We start from the raw sequence: 18,711 nt of genomic DNA on the forward strand, positions 1-18,711 counted from the left end.
AACCACCTGATGTGGCATGGTGTGACGTACCCTCAGGTGAGTGCATCTTCACTGATCCCCCTAGTAGGGCCCCTCGGGGACTCCCTGTTGACCTTCAGGAGCAGAGACCATTTTTCCTGCCATCTCAGCCCCATTAATCTCCTCAAAATCCAGGCCCCAAAAGGAAGAGAAACCCCATTATTGGATTTCCTCTCCTCTTAGAGCCACCTGTCAAATTCCAGGTGGCCTTGGAATTGCTTGGCCCTGCATTGTCCCAGGTGGCCTGACTCCCTTTAAGAAGATCCAATCCTTCATCCATAGGTCTTTCACTTCAGTCTGAAATGAACAACCCTATCAGAATAGGATAAGCCAAGTGTCTATACAAGAAAGACACATATTTACAATATTAAAAAAAACTCTCCCTTCACAGATCGCAGCTCATTAAAATGGAGAAAATGCTTCCCTCCTTTTTTCTTCTTTCTCTTTTTTTTTTTTTTTTCTTTGCAGTATGCGGGCCTCTCACCGTTGTGGCCTCTCCCGTTGCGGAGCACAGGCTCTGGACGCGCAGGCTCAGCGGCCATGGCTCACGGGCCCAGCCACTTAGCAGCATGTGGGATCTTCCCGGACCGGAGCACGAAGCCGTGTCCCCTGCATCGGCAGGCGGACTCTCAACCACTGCGCCACCAGGGAAGCCCTCTTTTTTTCTTTTTCATCTTTCATGGGTTTCTCATTTCTCTAAGACTCCTCAGTCCCTTGAAGTAAATAGTGACAGACAAGTCCAGCTGGTCCCTTATGACCTAGAGCCATTCTATGTATTCCTAGCTTTACTTATATAAGAAAACCTATGTTTTGTCCATAAAAATAAACTCATACGAAGCATGGGTTATGGGTTTTTACAACTCAAGAGACACAGATAAAAAGGTGATAAACCCTGGGCAATGTCTAAAGGCTTTTTTGGTTGTCACATTATAGAGGTGTTACGAGCATCTAGTGGCGTAGACCAGGGATGCTGCTAAACATTTACAATGCACAAGTCAGCCCCTACACGAAGAATTTTCTGGCCCAGAATGTCAACAGTGCTGAGGTTGAGAAACCCTGCGCTAAACCATCCTAATCACTCTTTAAAGGAGGAATTATCGGCCTCGTTATAGAGCAGGAAACTGAGAGCTGTAATGTCCCACAACCCAAGTCATATCGCCAGCATCTGGATCGGATCTGTTTCACTCCCTTAAACCCATGTATCTGCTATATTATCTTGAAGATGGAAATGACCTCCTCATTTCATAAATAAGGAAATTGAGGCTCAGATGCCAAGTCTCTTGCTCTGTATCTCACTGCTACTGGTGATTCTTTGTCCCTTCACAGTTCAAGGTCTGTGATGATGACTAATCACAAATGACTTCACCTCAAACCATGAAGCTGCCAACAAATGTCTCTTTCTCTTGTCCGTTAACCATTACACCCCTAGTAATTAACTTCTTGTTTCTGCTCCTTTAACACTGTAATCTAGTGGTTTTATTGCTCGCATCTAATTCACTAGCTTAATCAATCATTATTAAGCTCCTTCTGTATGCTAAGCACTGTAAAGGTGCGGGATATAAATGGGTCAGAAGGCAAATGGAAGAGAACTGCAAGTTCAGGGGTTGGCAAACTATAGCTCAAGGAGTGCCTGTTTTTGTATATAAAGTTTTACGGGAACACACACACACAACAGGTGATAAACCAAAAGCCATCTATTATACCTATATAACAGAGTTTCTCAACCTCGGCACTACTGACATTTTGGGTCAGATAATTCTTTGTAGTGGTGGCCGTCCTGTGCTTTGCAGGATGTTTAGCAGCATCCCTGGCACCTACCCATTAGATGCTGCAACATACACACACACACACACACAACCAGCTGTGGCAACCAAAAATGCCTCCAGGAGTTCAGTCATTAAATGCACCCTGGGGACCAAAATCTCCCGTGGTTGAGAACCACAGAGGTAGCGCCAAGTTGCAAAAATAGGCTAGTTTATTTCTCTACAGTTAGAAATATATGTTTTGCATGCACACAGGTATTTCGGGTTTTAATATGTATTAAACCATCTCTTGTAATGAAGAGAATTTGTTTGCAATGCCAACGGCAAAGTAGAGAAAAGCAACATGACAAGCAAAATTACATCTCAAAGCTTCATGCTGTATTATGAAAGAGGCAACATTGAAGAACCCTAAAATCACATTTATATTCAGCAAAGATAAAACTATAATTAGATGTGTGCGGTCACTCTAATTTATGGATGTTTTCCTTATATTCTATAACTTCAGATAACCTTCTCAGCAGAGTTCAGAGCTGAAACCATCCAAAAAATGATAATCTAGTTATCTATCATACCATATAACAGGACACCATATCACCACACTTTATAATTCAGTACCATAGTTTAAGGAAAAGGAATGCCAGCAGGCTGCCTGGACTAACAATATTAAAAGGCTGAATATGTGTGATTCTGTGAAAGTCAACTGGCATCTTTCCACGGCATTCCAAAGAAGGAATGTGAAAAAAAAATTGTTTGGTAAAATCAGGAATGATGTTAATACCAGAGACTCCAGGGTCTTCTATAATCTTGTTATTAACTTGGTAATATGAGTGATAATTACTCAGTAAGAAAATAAAGCTAAAATGTATTTTGGGGGGGGTTGTAACTATTTATTAAGTTGGCTTTCATGTCATTTGCTGGAGATTGCTTCAAATTTAAGTGCTCAAACTCTGTTCTTTTTTATGGGTATATATATATATATATATATATATATATATATATATATAGAATAGTTTCATGGAAAAAATTTATAGCTGCAATTTACTTTATATTCCATTTTAGATGCAGATAGTTGGACTGAATAAATTTAAAATGTAATTGAATGACCAAAGAATAAAAACATCCTTTTCTGGCTTAGAATGGTTCAATCTATCATTACAATATTAAAAAAAAAGAAAAGAATGAATTAACACTTAAAAAAATAGGTTAATGGGATTAGAAATTTGTTGACCTATTTTATGCTACCCTCTCTCCTCCTGTCCACTTGCCAGAAGAATTTCAAAGGCAATTCCCCTGAAATCTACAAATTTAATAGGCTAAACAGGCAGTTACCACTCTTGATACTAGGCCGATTTTATTGAGCCTACATCTTAAAAAATCTTTTTGTTGTGTTATTTCTGCAGAATTTCCTGACATTATAGAAAAAAATTACAGGTGACATGGTAACTAGAAGAGAAGAGCAAGCTAGGTTGGTTTCTGCAGCAATTTACCAAGTATTGCTTTCCCCTTTCGAGATTCAAATTCAAACAAAAACCTTCTTCTGTATTTCTAATGAAAAAATGAGTAATAACGTCTGAAATTTGTGCTAAGCCAAATGAACTCATTACTGTGTTATGAAACAGTTTAACACACTTTGATCAAAATATTAGCTTTGCAAACACAAATATGCAATAGTAATATCACCACGTAATCAAACATGACTGACCTATGCTAATAGGTACTAAGATATGAAAGATGTCAAAGCATTAGGATATTTGAAGAAAAGCCAAATGTCTTTAATATTCCCCAGAAATGTCATTGTCTCAATTCTTCTCTACATATGTATAAATACCCTAAATGCAAAGAACCTTACAAATTTATTCCTATTCTTTTGTGAAGTTAGTTAAAATTTAATGAACAAGAAATTAAAGAGAAGCTGCTGTAATAGTTAGAATATTCTAACTGAAAAACAATGAAAACAATGAAACTATTTACACTCCCATAAAATTATAAACATTTTTCAAGGGATATTTTATAATACAATTTTTAAACAATGTTTTCTTCTTATTATTCTTGAGACTTAAAACACTGCAAGTTTATTTCGCATTTTAAAAATACATTTATTTGAGTAAGAGCTCTGCTTTCTCAGAAAAATAACTTTGTGCTTTAAAGTAACATGTTGAATGCTTAGATTTTTCTTCAAGCACATTTTATGCTTCATCTTTCAACTAAGAGAATTAATTTTCAACTACATGTAATGGACAGAAAATCGTGTTGAAATGATAGTATTAATTAATTCTGGGAATTTAACCAGTAAGATTTCTGATATACACAGTTATTTGTACAGAACTGGAAAAATACCAACAGTTTATAAGTATGTTCACTGCTTTTCCACTGTTTTCACCTCCTCTCAAAATTATATTCATATTTCACAGAAGTGAAAGCAATTAGCTTAACTCTTCTCCTGAGAGAGCATTTCTGAAAGAAAAAAGTTGCTGTTCTAGTTTTAGATATTTGATCAAACAAAACCTCTAACTCTAAGAGCCAACTTCAGGGTTTTCACCAAAAAAAAATCCCCTCTCTAGTGGGTGGCTCAAACTCGACCACCCTGAACTGTGCAGGCACTGAAGTGGCTCTCGGTTACACTGGGGAAGAAAGAAGAACTAGACATTCCACAGCTGCCTACACCAGCTTCCTTCCCAGGGGCACAGTTGCAGGCTCTATCAAACTCAATCACTTTGTACAGCAACTGGGATCCCAGGCAGGGGCAAGGAATACCAGAGCAGCTTAGATTTCTTCCAGTACCACAGAAAGAAGTAAGACTACTTCAAGAGTAACCAGTTATTTACAATGATTATGTGGCCCCAGGCCAAAACAAGTGATGAAGAAGAACATCTGCAGTGAGAGAAAATAAAAGATGTTTCACATTTTTAAGATTTCAAGCTACTTACAGGCACTCTTCCTTAGATCTTTAGTATGAAAGTGCTATAAATATGTGCTCTTTATTCCTGACCAATTTTTTATTTGGGGGGACGGGGAGAGGATGAGCAAGTTGAAGAAACACAGAACTTAATTAACAGTCAATTCAGCAATTGTAATGTAACCCATTCACTGCAGTGTTTTAAAGGAATGAAGTGTCTATTGCAGTAATATCATATTTAAAGGTACGACACTCTTCCATTTTACATCAGTATACTTTCTCACAAGCTCTTCTGAACATAAAGACTAAAATAACTGTATTAGTGGTATGGTGTGACTAAAGACAAGCAGTCAGGGAATATTCTTCCCTACTTGAGGATAACCAAGGCTATGGTAGATGGCATTTCCTTGAGATAAATCAGAAAGGAAGGAGCTATAAACATATAGTTCTATTAAAATAATAGAAATACACAGATTACCATTCCCCACAAAATCATGCTTTTATAGTAATCATCTTCTGGTAGGGTAGTAAAAGACAACATGTAGATGTATATTTTGAGTAATTTTTATAATATCTTGGATTTATAATCCCATTACAATCATTAATTCTTACTTGGTCAGAAAACCATTATTATAACTCCATACAATCACTTGCAGAATTTACCAGATATAATAATGAAAATAACAATGATGATGTGACAATTTACTGTGGGTGTGCTATGACTCAATGGTGAAAAAATGAAACCATTTCCTCTAAAATCAGGAACAAGACAAGGATGCCCACTCTCACCACTCTTATTCAACATAGTTTTGGAAGTTTTAGCCACAACAATCAAACCAGAAAAAGAAATAAAAGGAATCCAAACCAGAAAAGAAGAAGTAAAGCTGTCACTGTTTGCAGATGACATGATACTATACATAGAGAATCCTAAAGATGCTACCAGAAAACTACTAGAGCTAATCAATGAATGTGGTAAAGTAACAGGATTCAAAATTAATGTGCAGAAATCTCTGGCATTCCTATATACTAATGATGAAAAATCTGAAAGAGAAATTAAGGAAACACTCCCATTTACCATTGCAACAAAAAGAATAAAATACCTAGGAATAAATCTACCTAAGGAGACAAAAGACCTGCATGCAGAAAACTATAAGACACTGATGAAAGAAATTAAAGATGATACAAACAGATGGAGAGATATACCATGTTCCTGGATTGGAAGAATCAACACTGTGAAAATGACTATACTACCCAAAGCAATCTACAGATTCAATGCAATCCCTATCAACTTACCAATGGCATTTTTCACAGAACTAGAACAAAAAAATTTCACAGTTTGTATGGAAACACAAAAGACCCCGAATAGCCAAAGCAATCTTGAGAAAGAAAAATGGAGCTGGAGGAATCAGGCTCCCTGACTTCAGACTATACTACAAAGCTACAGTAATCAAGACAGTATGGTACTGGCACAAAAACAGAAATATAGATCAATGGAACAGGATTGAAAGCCCAGAGATAAAACCACACACATACAGTCAACTTATCTTTTACAGAGGAGGCAAGAATATACAGTGGAGAAAAGACAGCCTCATCAATAAGTGGTGCTGGGAAAACTGTACAGCTACATGTAAAAGAATGAAATTAGAACACTCCCTAACACCATACACAAAAATAAACTCAAAATGGATTAAAGACCTAAATGTAAGGCCAGACACTCTTAAAACTCTTAGAAGAAAACACAGGAAGAACACTCTTTGACATAAATCACAGCAAGATCCTTTTTGACCCACCTCCTAGAGAAATGGAAATAAAAACAAAAATAAACAAATGGGACCTAATGAAACTTCAAAGCTTTTGCACAGCAAAGCAGACTATAAACAAGACGAAAAGACAACCCTCAGAATGGGAGAAAATATTTGCAAACAAATCAATGGACAAAGGATTAATCTCCAAAATATACAAGCAGCTCATGAAGCTCAATATCAAAAAAACAAACAACCCAATCCAAAAATGCACAGAAGATCTAAATAGACATTTCTCCAAAGAAGATATACAGATTGCCAACAAACACATGAAAGGATGCTCAACATCACTAATCATTAGAGAAATGCAAATCAAAAGTACATAAGGTATCACCTCACACTAGTCAGAATGGCCATCATCAAAAAATCTACAGGGCTTCCCTGGTGGCGCAGTGGTTGGGAGTCCGCCTGCCGATGCAGGGGACACGGGTTCATGCCCCGGTCTGGGAGGATCCCACATGCCGCGGAGCGGCTGGGCCCGTGAGCCATGGCCGCTGAGCCTGCGCGTCCAGAGCCTGTGCTCCGCAAGGGGAGAGGCCACAACGGTGAGAGGCCCGCGTACCACAAAAAAAAAAAAAAAAAAAAAAAAAAAATCTACAAACAATAAATGCTGGAGGGGGTATGGAGAAAAGGGAACCCTCTTGCACTGTTGGTAGGAATGTAAATTGATACAGCCACTATGGAGAACAGTATGGAGGTTCTTTAAAAAACTAAAAACAGAACTACCATACAACCCAGCAATCCCACTACTGGGCAGATACCCTGAGAAAACCATAATTCAAAAAGAGTCATGTACCACAATGTTCATTGAAGCATTATTTACAATAGCCAGGACATGGAAGCAACCTAAGTGTCCAACGACAGATGAATGGATAAAGAAGATGTGGCACAGGGGCTTCCCTGGGGGTGCAGTGGTTGAGAGTCTGCCTGCCAATGCAGGGGACATGGGTTCGTGCCCCGGTCCGGGAAGATTCCCCATGCCACAGAGCAGCTGGGCCCGTGAGCCATGGCCACTGGGCCTGCACGTCCAGAGCTTGTGCTCCGCAATGGGAGAGGCCACAACAGTGAGAGGCCCGCGTACCGAAAAAAAAAAAAAAAAAAAAGAAGATGTGGCAGATATATACGATAGAATACTACTCAGCCATAAAAAGAAATGAAATTGAGTTATTTGTAGTGAGGTGGATGGACCTAGAGTCTGTCATACAGAGTGAAGTAAGTCAGAAAGAGAAAAACAAATACCGTATGCTAACACATATATATGGAATCTAAAAAAAAAAAAGGTTCTGATGAACCTAGGAACAGGACAGGAATAAAGACACAGACGTACAGAATGGACTTGAGGACATGGGGAGGGGGAAGGGTAAGCTGGGACGAAGTGAGAGAGTGGCATGGACATACATATACACTACCAAATGTAAAATAGATAGGTAGTGGGAAGCAGCTGCATAGCACAGGGAGATCAGCTCGGTGCTTTGTGACCACCTAGAGGGGTGGGATAGGGAGGGTGGAAGGGAGACGCAAGAGGGAGGCGATATGGGGATATATGTTTATATATAGCTGATTCACTTTGTTATACAGCAGAAACTGACACAACATTGTAAAACTATTATACTCCAATAAAGATGTTAAAAAAAAGAATATGTAGATGCATATTTTGAGCAATTTTTTTAATATCTTGGGTTTATAATCCCATTACAATCATTAATTCTTACTTGGTCAGAAAACCATTATTATAACTCCATATAAGCATGTGCAGAATTTACCAGATATAATAATGAAAATAATAATGATGATGTGACACGTTATTGTGGGTGTGCTATGACTCAAGCACTGTGCTGAGGGCTGTAGATCTATGACGTCAATTACTACCACCCCCTTCATGAAATTATCATTATTTTATAGAGGAAAAAACTGACTTTTAAGGTCACTGAGCTAGTAAATGGTATAGTCAGAATTTAAACTTTTTCACTCTAAAGTCCATGTGCTAGTTATTATGCTCTGCTTACTACACTGAACATCATATTTGTATGTTAATTTTGAACATTTTAGGTATTGTTAAATCATTTGTAAAGGTTTATACTGTTGTTAAATCATTCTATTCAAAGAAAAATAGCCTTTCTACATGAGATGTCAGTTAAATATCATACATATTACTTATAATCCCTTTTCCTTCTCTAATGGCTGATTTTTTTAATAACCAGAAAAAGGCTCATTTCAACCTAGAGTAGTAGTAACGTAATAATCCCCTAAATGTTCTTTCTGTTTTAGGTTGACCCTCAAAACTACAAGCCAAAGAGCTAATAGACAATTAAATTTATGTTACATAACGGATACTGAGGCATATAAACACTAAACCATGCCTGAAAATGTAGAATGATAAAATATCAAGTACGAAAACTTCAAGCCTCAAAAGGCCTTTGTTTATAGTTCAACGATATTCCTCCAAGACAATGCAATACACTACAGCAAGGAGGAATATATGAGGCAGAAGTTGTTGACATATGGGGTGTGCATAGAACTTCTGGTTAATGGAAGTTCCAAGATGTATAAATAAAAAATGATGTGTGAGTTGCTGGAAAAAACTGTAAGGCAAGTCAGTTTTTTAATTAAAAAATTATGTAGCATAAACAATGTTAATGAGCCAAAAGTCCCATGAGATTAGGACTGTATCTGCTTCATTTTAACATTCCATTCACTTTTCATAAAAGTATATCCACTCACTTGAAATACCTCAAGCAGAGCCCTTTTCGTGAAACAGAGTTTTGAAGATTTTCTTTGTCCTTGTTTTTAATAGCTCACCATTTTCTTCTCTTGATGATATATGACATTAAAAAAAATCCCTAAAATCCTTAAATGAATCACCATAAATAAATACCTGGAAGTTCTTCATAAATTTCATCATCAATTGGCTGGCTGCTTGCTGGTGAACTGCTGATTGGTAGAGAATGATCAACATCATCATATAAGTCCCCTCTTTCATCATCATCCTCAGGAATAACATCAGACCCCATATCTACAAAACATGTTTCAGGAAGCAGAATTTTAAAGAATGCAAAAGAGGTTTTCAAAACCCTATTACCTAAATTAATGCAGCCCTACAAAGTCGCAATATTGTTATATGCTATATCCTTAACTTAAACATTTAAAAAAATTGATTGTGGTGTAAGTATGTGAATTTCAAAGTTGCCAAATGGTACTTACAGAAAAGATGCTTTTATTAATCTGAAGCAAATGGTATGTATTAATACCAGTCATGTTCTTTTAGTCATTTCTCACAGAAGTCAATAAGTTTCTTTGTATGAAACTCCAACTTATTCAGTTATCCAGTACTTAAAGACTGTAATAACTTGTTCAATTGATTGCTCTTACCTTGTAATACAAATTTCAGCTGCTGTACCCATTCTTCAGCATCTTTGGGAGAAGCTGCTGTGAACTAATAAAAAACAAACGATAGCAATAAAGAGCACCACCGTAATGAAAGGTATATGTTGCATTCTTTCCATTTCTTTAAGACCATTAGCAATTCTCTTCATGTCCAGTACTACTTTCCTTGCAAGGATGCTTCTTATAATGTACAGTTAATTTTGACAAATTTACGTAATTGAAGCAGAGGATGATGGATTTGAAACTGTGATCAGCAGCTGGCAGCTGTGCAGGAAAAAAAGCTGCTTCTCTTCATCAATGTCAAAGACAGAACTGATGAACAAAATTTGCCCTTGACAATTAGAAGACACCCATGAATTTCTTTAGACTGCTGGGTACAGCTTTCTTAAAAATGTTCTTGTCCGATTCCAACACACTACCTGACAACTTAATTAACTGGCTTTCAACTGCAATCTCAGATATTTGAAACTTATTAAACATGCATTCCATATTGATGCTGGCTGATAGCTCTTGAATTGCAGAGCTGATGCGTGCCTTTGCCTTCCTTTTCTCCCACAAGCCTAAGCAATACAATATGCATGAACATTCTGATATTTTTCTTTTGATAATTTTATTCTTTCTGCCATGTAATCCTTTTAAGAAATCACATAGTTCCATTAAAATAGACATAAAACGCAACATGTGAAGTAATTGATAAATTACATATCTCCTGTTCTCTCAAGAAGATATCACTTGAACTAATCTGGAATTTTTAAAAACTTGATTTCCCCTTATACAAATGTTTAATGTATAAAACCCAGTATTTTTTATGATTATTAACTTGTCAGAAAGAGTTGTTTGAACAAAATGTTAATGTCTTTAAAAATGAAATCAGCAAGTTTTATCAACTTAATTTCAAGGCAACATAAAAACTCCAACCTGATAGATACGTTTATCGGGAGCAGAGATTTCGAAACAGCAATCTTTCTTTCCATCCTTCCTAAGAGTGTTATTCATTCTGACATTGTAGCCTTCTATTGCAAATTCACCTTTCTGTTGTTTGTCTGTTGAAGATAAAATGAAAGTTAGAATTTCATTTACTATAGTGAATATAAATATTCAGTTGATTAACTTTTATTTAGATTTTTTTGATAAATTTTTGGATAGAATATTTTTGGTCATATTACTTTCACAGTATAATATTTAAGTAACATTTCTAGGTATTACTTTTAATTCTAAAATTACAGAGTTATTTGGAATGGTTGGTTTTAAAAAGGACATCTAAGGGAACCAAAAGAAGAGGTCTGCAGATAATGGTCTTATTCAGAAGGAAGTATGGAAATATGACAGTTTCATGTAGGGAAAATCCAAGAATTGGAACTTTGAACTTGCTAGACAAACCCACTACAAATCCGTGGCTCTTTCAGATGTGGTAAGCCAGTGGGAAAACCCGTCTAGTTGAAAGCTTGCTGGGCTTTTATTTACTACTATCTCCTCTCATCACCACCCTCCAACCTCCCCACCCCGCAAAAGCCCCTAAAACACAACTTTTCTTTTTTAAAAATCTCCTAAATTGGTACAAATCAAACTCTAAATTTAAAAAGCAAAGCAAAACAAAACTGCTAATTATAAAAAGATGTGAGGGGAAAACAAAGTATTTGAATGGAGAGGAGTGGTAAAGCAAGTACAGAAGCATTTCTTACCAAAACAAAACAAAAGTAGGTTTCTTAACCAGTCAGTGAACAGTTAAACTAGTAAAGCACATTTGAATCCCATATGATGAAAAGTCAAAAGAAAAGATGACTTCAGTTTTAGTCAGATTACTTTAAAGACAATAAAGTAGGAATAAAACAAAGGATTTAATACCGAAACTAAAAATAAAATTAGTCGCCTTTCCTACTTTATCCAGTTATACAATTTTGAGAGAAAAGAGGCACTGCTATAGGTTTACTTCCTAGATTAACATACAATATTAAAATCATGAGTAAGGACGACTGTCTCTTTTACTGAGCTCAGGGGAAATATAGAAATGCTTCCATATCATGGGGTACAGGGCTCTCTCAGCTTAGTGTGCCCGTAAAATATGTATCTCCTTTTCTTAAATGTACTAATTTAATGCCTGAAGTAACAGGTATTTTTAAAAGGTCATCAAGATCATATCTGGTTCAAAACATCAAAGGCAAAAACTCTGAGTTAGTAATTCCTGACTTAAATCTGGACATTCTAATCATATTTAGTCATAATTTACATCTCTTTGGATGATTGAAAAAACAATTCAAAATTTGAAGTTTGCTTTGTGGAAAACATCTGCAATAAACTCTATGAGATGAAAACTGTAAAAATCAGAGCAGCATTTCCCAAAGTGTGTTTATGGGATATTAACAGGTTTCCATGATCAAATAAGTTTGGGAAATGTTGAATTAAACAAAGTTAAACAGGTTTTGTTAGTCCAGCCTTCTTGAGGCCCTTAATATATTTGATCAAATTTCTATGAGAAAGACTTAGTGTGCAGCATTTCCCCAAATCATTTGTCAATGGAACCCTTTTTTAACAGAATATTTTATGGAACTGGTACTCACAGAACACATTTTGCAAAATACCTAACTACAGAAATAATACTGGGGAAAAGGTGTTAAAATAACAATGGTTAGGCACTGTTGGTTCTTCTAAAATTCTCAAAGAAAACTAAGTCATTCATTCAACAAATTTACGCTGAGCACTTAAAACAAACAAGGGAGCATTATAGGTATGGTGAGACAAAAGCTAGTAACACTGTACCAGACCTTTCCCCCTTTGCCACTGAAACAGACACCCCACACACCTTCCCACACACCCAGTACAGATATAAGTGCTCCAGGAATATTAGTCAGTGATTCACTACACTGCAAAAGGATTTAATTTTCATGATAAAAAATGGAAGTAGTTGGAAGCAAATATCAAAGCCATACAGGATACTTCTGAGAGATTTCCTTAAACTTCTCAGGAAAAAAACAGGATTTTCAAGGACCAGTTGGAGGAAAGGAAAATTCATAACTCTCAGTAGCTTTTGCAAATCCATAACCATAAAGTAGCCATATTTCCAGTTAGCCAACGTGAGGTAGGAAGTTCACGACACAAAATGGGCAGACATGGGTATGCTAAGACTCTGCCCTTCTCCATTTACAGTAGCTTCTCTTCAAGGCACAGAAGAAAGAGAAAACCTTAGCATCACATGGCAATCTATAGCAATTTACATATAGGCTAGTTCGACAGTGCTTTCTGGGGTAGTTTCAAAGACACTTGTTGACTTAAAAATAGTTACATGCCAATCAAATGGGAAGTAAGGTCATATAAGTTCATTTATCCAGAGCTATAGTAGACTAATAAAGTAATTTATCTAAGTGAACTTCTCAAATCGCAGAAGTTTATTTCTTTTAAGTGCCAAAAACTCTCTAAAATGTTGGTTTTTATAACTGAAATCATTCTGGAATATATACTTCCCTGACTTTTCAAACAATTCTGTTAAACATAACTTTTTCTTGATGATCGAGTAGTATTAATCTGAGTATTAGTTTTTATAGTATATTACAACACGTTGATACCCTCAGGATTTTTGAGGTGTCTGTCCCTCTATTCAATTTTCCTCAGCTTCTATTTCACACTTTAACTTTGCCTATATCAATGTTGTTCGAATTTAATGTCTACAGCACCGAAGGCTGCCAGGAGAAACTAGATAATGAAATCTATTAAATCAGTAACTTAATTTTACACAATTCTAATTCAGTAGGTTCGAGGTAAAAAGCAGTTGGCTCTGATCTCTTACAAAACAAAATGTATGAGGTTAATGATGCTATTTCCTCCTACTTTTTCATTGGCTTTAGGTTTACAGCTGTGTTCTGTGCCAAAAAGACAGATCTTTTTTTTTTCTTTTTTTAAAAATGCAGAGCGCCGGCTCTAGGTGCATGGGCTTCAGTAGTTGTGGCGCACCGACTTAGTTGCTCCGCAGCATGTGGGATCTTCCTGGACCAGGGCTTGAACCCGTGTGCCCTGCATTGGCAGGTGGATTCTTAACCACTGCGCCACCAGAGAAGCCCAAAAAGACAGATCTTATTTGCTGAACTCCTTCTATATGCCAGAAATTTAATACAGCAATCTCATATATACCTTGTAATAATTCTAAGACAAAGAAGTTATTTATTATATCCCCAGCACTGACGGGGAAAAAAAAAACTTAAACAACTTGCTTACAGCCACACAACCAAAGTAGTAAAAGCCAGGACCCTAACATAAGTCTGATTCTAAAACCTTGCTTTTTCAACCATTTCACATTGTCTCCTAGAAAGGTGTTTCTCAAAGTGTATTTCATGAACCACCTATGTTAGAATCATCTTGGATGCCTGTTAAAAACATAGAAATGGCTACCACTCTGAACTTGCTGTATAGGATTCCCTGGGGGTGAGTCCACAAAACTAAGTTTTTAGCAAACACCCCAGGTGATTTTGATACACACTAATGTTTGAAAAACCACTGTTTTAGAACATGTAATTTATGAAGTCTCAGTAGAGATGATAAGCGTTATAGCTTGCATTTCCTCCTGCAACTTGGGCCCAACTTTCTCAGCTTGCTTTATGGGCTCCGGTACCTTTGCCTATCTCTTAAACAGCCATGATGGGTTATGTTCTAAATCCTGTTCTTTTCCTGCTTTACAGTTTTCACTGGGCAACCTCATCCAATCCCAGGGATTAAATTCCTATCAATATGCTTGTGACTCATAATTCTCTATTTTCAGTCCAGCTTCAGAACTTAATATCCAAATCTTCACCTGCTCACTATACATGTTTCATCTCTTGAATGTCCTATAGGCACAATGAATATAACTTGCCCACACTGGAGATCATCTTATCCCCACTCCCACTCTATTTGTGATCTTTCTTGTCATGTCCTCCTTCTCAATAAGCAGTACCTCCATTAATTGAAACCCCCAAACCAGAAAATTGAGCATCATTCTTAATTTCTCCCTTTTCTTCATCAACTGACACCACATTCTCTCCCTCCACCCCACTGCCATCTTCCTAAACCCAGTCAGTCCTAGTTTCATTGCAAATATGCTTGCTTTTTCTCTTTTTTGCTGGCTGTCAGAAAATATGCTTAAAACACCAACCACTCTCTTATCATTTAAAATACAGTATAAAGATAGCAACTAAATAATTCTAAATCATTTAGCATCCCTATGAGTTGTGAGCATTTGTCATTTGAGGATCCCCAGCATCTAAGTATCTTTCCTATTTTAGTCCTGAGATCATCAGGGGGCAGAACCAACTTCCCACCACAGAAGCTGGAGGGAGGTTTAGATTTTCCCTGTTCCAGATCAGTCAAGTAGATGCTCCAGCCTGGGACCTAAATCTGAACTGAATAACAAAAGAATCAGGGGAGAGCTCAGAATCCACTTCTGTTAGCAGTGGCATTCACTGATTGGTGGCAGTGCACAAAGGCAACATCACGAGTCCTGGCTTGGCAGGGCCAGCAGTGTGTCCCAGTCAGACTGTCCCTGGAGGTGTGGATTGGGCTGAAGTTCCAGCCACCTCACCTCCCTTAGTCCTTGACTGCTTTTCTGAGCCTGGCTGTTTAGCCTTCCCATCAACTCTGTCTGAGAGTTGATATTCTCCCAATAATTTCCTTTCCTGCATAAACAAAGTTGGTTTCTGTTGTTTATACCAATAATGCTAATTTGGCACAAATGGCTAGCAAACAGAAAGATATGAAATGTGTTCAGAAATTTTTAATAACATCTGCTTCTTATATTTAAAAAGGCCTTTCCCTCTTAGTGAATAACTCATGCTATTTCCATAAGTATTAATGCTCACTAGTAAGAAAGAGGGAAACATGCCCGTTAATACTAAACCTCCCACTAAACTTTATCCAACTGATTAGTAAGTTATTCTAGGCCCTCAGTTAAAGACACATGAACATTTTCCTTGTTTATATAGCTCACAGAAATACAGCTGCCAATGCTAATTCAGTCACTTGAAATATACTTCCAGTGTTCCAAGTTATACCATGAGGAAATATCAAATTATTACTATTTTAAGTGAAAAATACTGTATGCCATATATATTTATTACTTAAGGGCCCCAAAGGGCTCTGAATAACAAACATAGGCAATATGTATGGGTCCAAAGGGAAGCACTTTAGTTAGAATTAAAAGTTTCGCTCATACAGTCTGGCGGCAGGAAATTTTAGGTATTTATAAAACCTTTTTTTTTTTTCTTTAAAATAAAAGTACACTGCAAGTGGGAATTCCCTGGTGGTCCAGTGGTTAGGACTCCACACTTTCACTGTCAAAAGCCTGGATTCAATCCCTGGTCAGGGAACTAAGATCCTGCAAAACACAGCAGCCAGGGGCTTCCCTGGTGGCGCAGTGGTTGAGAGTCCGCCTGCCAATGGAGGGGACACGGGTTCATGCCCCGGTCTGGGAAGATCCCACATGCCGCGGAGCTGCTGAGCCCGTGAGCCATGGCCGCTGAGCCTGCGCGTCTAGAGCCTGTGCTCCGCAACGGGAGAGGCCACAACAGTGAGAGGCTTGCGTACTGCAAAAAAAAAAAACAAAAAAAAACACAGCAGCCAAAAAAAAAAAAAAAAAAGTACACTGCAAGCATAAGAACCAAGTGGTTTTTGTATACCGCCACACACTTTCAACTATAGGAATAAACTTGATTTAAAAAACAGTGAAGGGCTTCCCTGGTGGCGCAGTGGTTGAGAGTCCGCCTGCCGATGCAGGGGACGTGGGTTCGTGCCCCGGTCCGGGAAGATTCCACATGCTGCGGAGCGGCTGGGCCCGTGAGCCATGGCCGCTGAGCCTGCACGTCCTGAGCCTGTGCTCCGCAACGGGAGGGGCCACAACAGTGAGAGGCCCGCGTACCAAAACAAAAAAAAACAAAACAAAAAAAACAGTGAAGTATGAAGTAGCTGTGAATGGAGAACAAATAAATTGTAAGAAATTAAATTTCTCGTAGACCGGAATTTAAAACCATGTTTCTAGTTTTTTTGGCTATACTTACTGTTTTCCTCCACAACTGAAATTCAGATAATAATTATGATATGGTCTATTAGACTATACATACAGCTATTGTTAAGATAAACATTATATAGGGGCTTCCCTGGTGGCACAGTGGTTAAGAATCTGCCTGCCAATGCAGGGGACATGGTTTCGATCCCTGGTCCGGAAGATCCCACATGCCACGGAGCAACTAAGCCCGCACACCACAACTAAGAGCAGCCCCCGCTCGTCGCAACTAGAGAAACCCACGCGCAGCAACAAAGACCCAATACAGCCAAAAATAAATAAACTAATTTAAAAAAAATGATAAACATTATACAGAGAATATCTTAATATCCTATACATGTTATCCTCTTAGGGCCTCCTATGATAATTACAGAATTAATGACACTGCTGCTACCCATGCAATGTCATGCAACGTGAGAATGGCTAAAAACATAACCTGCGGCTCCTCCATGCACTTAAGGTGCTAAACAACTCTCTGGATTCCCAGCCACTCCCAGCTTCAAAACACATCTTGCCTCTAGTCTTACCTTCTTCTGACAGCTGTCAACATGATCCTTCCAACATCCAAAGTTTGTCATGCCATCTACTTACCTGCAATGCTTAGAAACATTAACTGTCCCTTAGACAAAAAAGGCCAAACTCCTGACCAGGGAATCTACCAGCTTGGCTCCACCTCTTCCAGTCTCACCAGCCCTCACTCACCTACTGCCCCAGTGAGCCAGCTCCTGCATATTATACTGTTTCATGGGTCCTCTGTGCCCACTCCTCTGAGCCAGTGTATGATACCACTTAGCATTAATAATACCCGGCACATAGATTTTCAAAGTATATTTACTGCTACACATGTTGCTGTATCTATTACACACAGATAGATACAGTAACATCTATACATCTATGTACAGCAGTGCAGATCTATTGAAAATATATTACTTTCAATCTATCTATGTATACACACACACACACATCTCTTCAATCTATAAACAGATGTATAGATATATTTTAAATCAAACTGTGTCCTGGTTTATTGCAAACCAACAGGACTCATCGTCATGAGACCTTTAAATAGGACTTAGATTGTACATGAATATTTCCTCATGCTGATGAAGTCCTTCTAAGTATCAGATGTACATTTTAACTTCTCTGTACTGCTACACGGTAATAAAGGTCTTTTATTTAACATTTATTTTGATAGAGTTTAAAGTTAGTATTTGCATATCAGAATTATTTCATTTCTATCATGTCAGAATTATTTCTATTTCTTAAGGAATAACAAAGATATTATCCTTCTTTACACAAACAAAATTATAGTATGATATTTAATATCAGATTTAATTTACATATTTTGTATATATTCATGATATAATTATAAAATGCTGATGCCCTGACCCAGGAATTTGCCTCTATCAAATGAACCAGGAAAAAAGGTAAGCTTTTATGGCTGTTACTAAAGTTGTTGTTATAAAACAACAGAACTTCCAATTATACAAACACTGTCACTTTAACAATAATTTTAAATATTAAAAGAGAACTATGATGCTATTTCAACATCAAAACACTTTATAATTGTCATCCACACTGAAGAGCTATGTCCTATTTTTCCTATCAGTGGTGAAATAATGAGGGAAGTGAGAGAGCAGAGAGGTCAATCTCAATGAAAAATTTTACTTCCCCGCCAACGTACAAGTTTTGTTAGTTTAAATTATCTGTATTAAGCCCAATTTTCTACTGACTTTTTTTTTTTTTTTTTTTTTTTTTTTTGCGTTACGTGGGCCTCTCACTGCTGTGGCCTCTCCCGTTGCGGAGCACAGGCTCCGGACGCGCAGGCTC

The 18,711-nt window shown here is 37.5% G+C and overlaps 1 protein-coding gene across 1 annotated transcript in view; it reads right to left on the reverse strand.

Annotated features, from left to right (window-relative positions):
* SKAP2 (src kinase associated phosphoprotein 2) overlaps positions 1-18,711 on the reverse strand; it is a 150,341-nt gene that overhangs the window by 48,499 nt on the left and 83,131 nt on the right. Inside the window, exons 7-9 of the mRNA XM_081243739.1 lie at positions 10,782-10,906; positions 9,849-9,912; positions 9,355-9,492 (exon numbers count right to left, since the gene is read on the reverse strand). Of these exons, the coding sequence (XP_081099865.1) occupies positions 9,355-9,492; positions 9,849-9,912; positions 10,782-10,906 (327 nt within the window). The remainder of the gene's footprint in view (positions 1-9,354; positions 9,493-9,848; positions 9,913-10,781; positions 10,907-18,711) is intronic.

Source organism: Mesoplodon bidens, assembly GCF_964165515.1.
Source record: "Mesoplodon bidens genome assembly, chromosome: 9".
In the NCBI taxonomy this organism is placed as follows: domain Eukaryota; kingdom Metazoa; phylum Chordata; class Mammalia; order Artiodactyla; family Ziphiidae; genus Mesoplodon; species Mesoplodon bidens.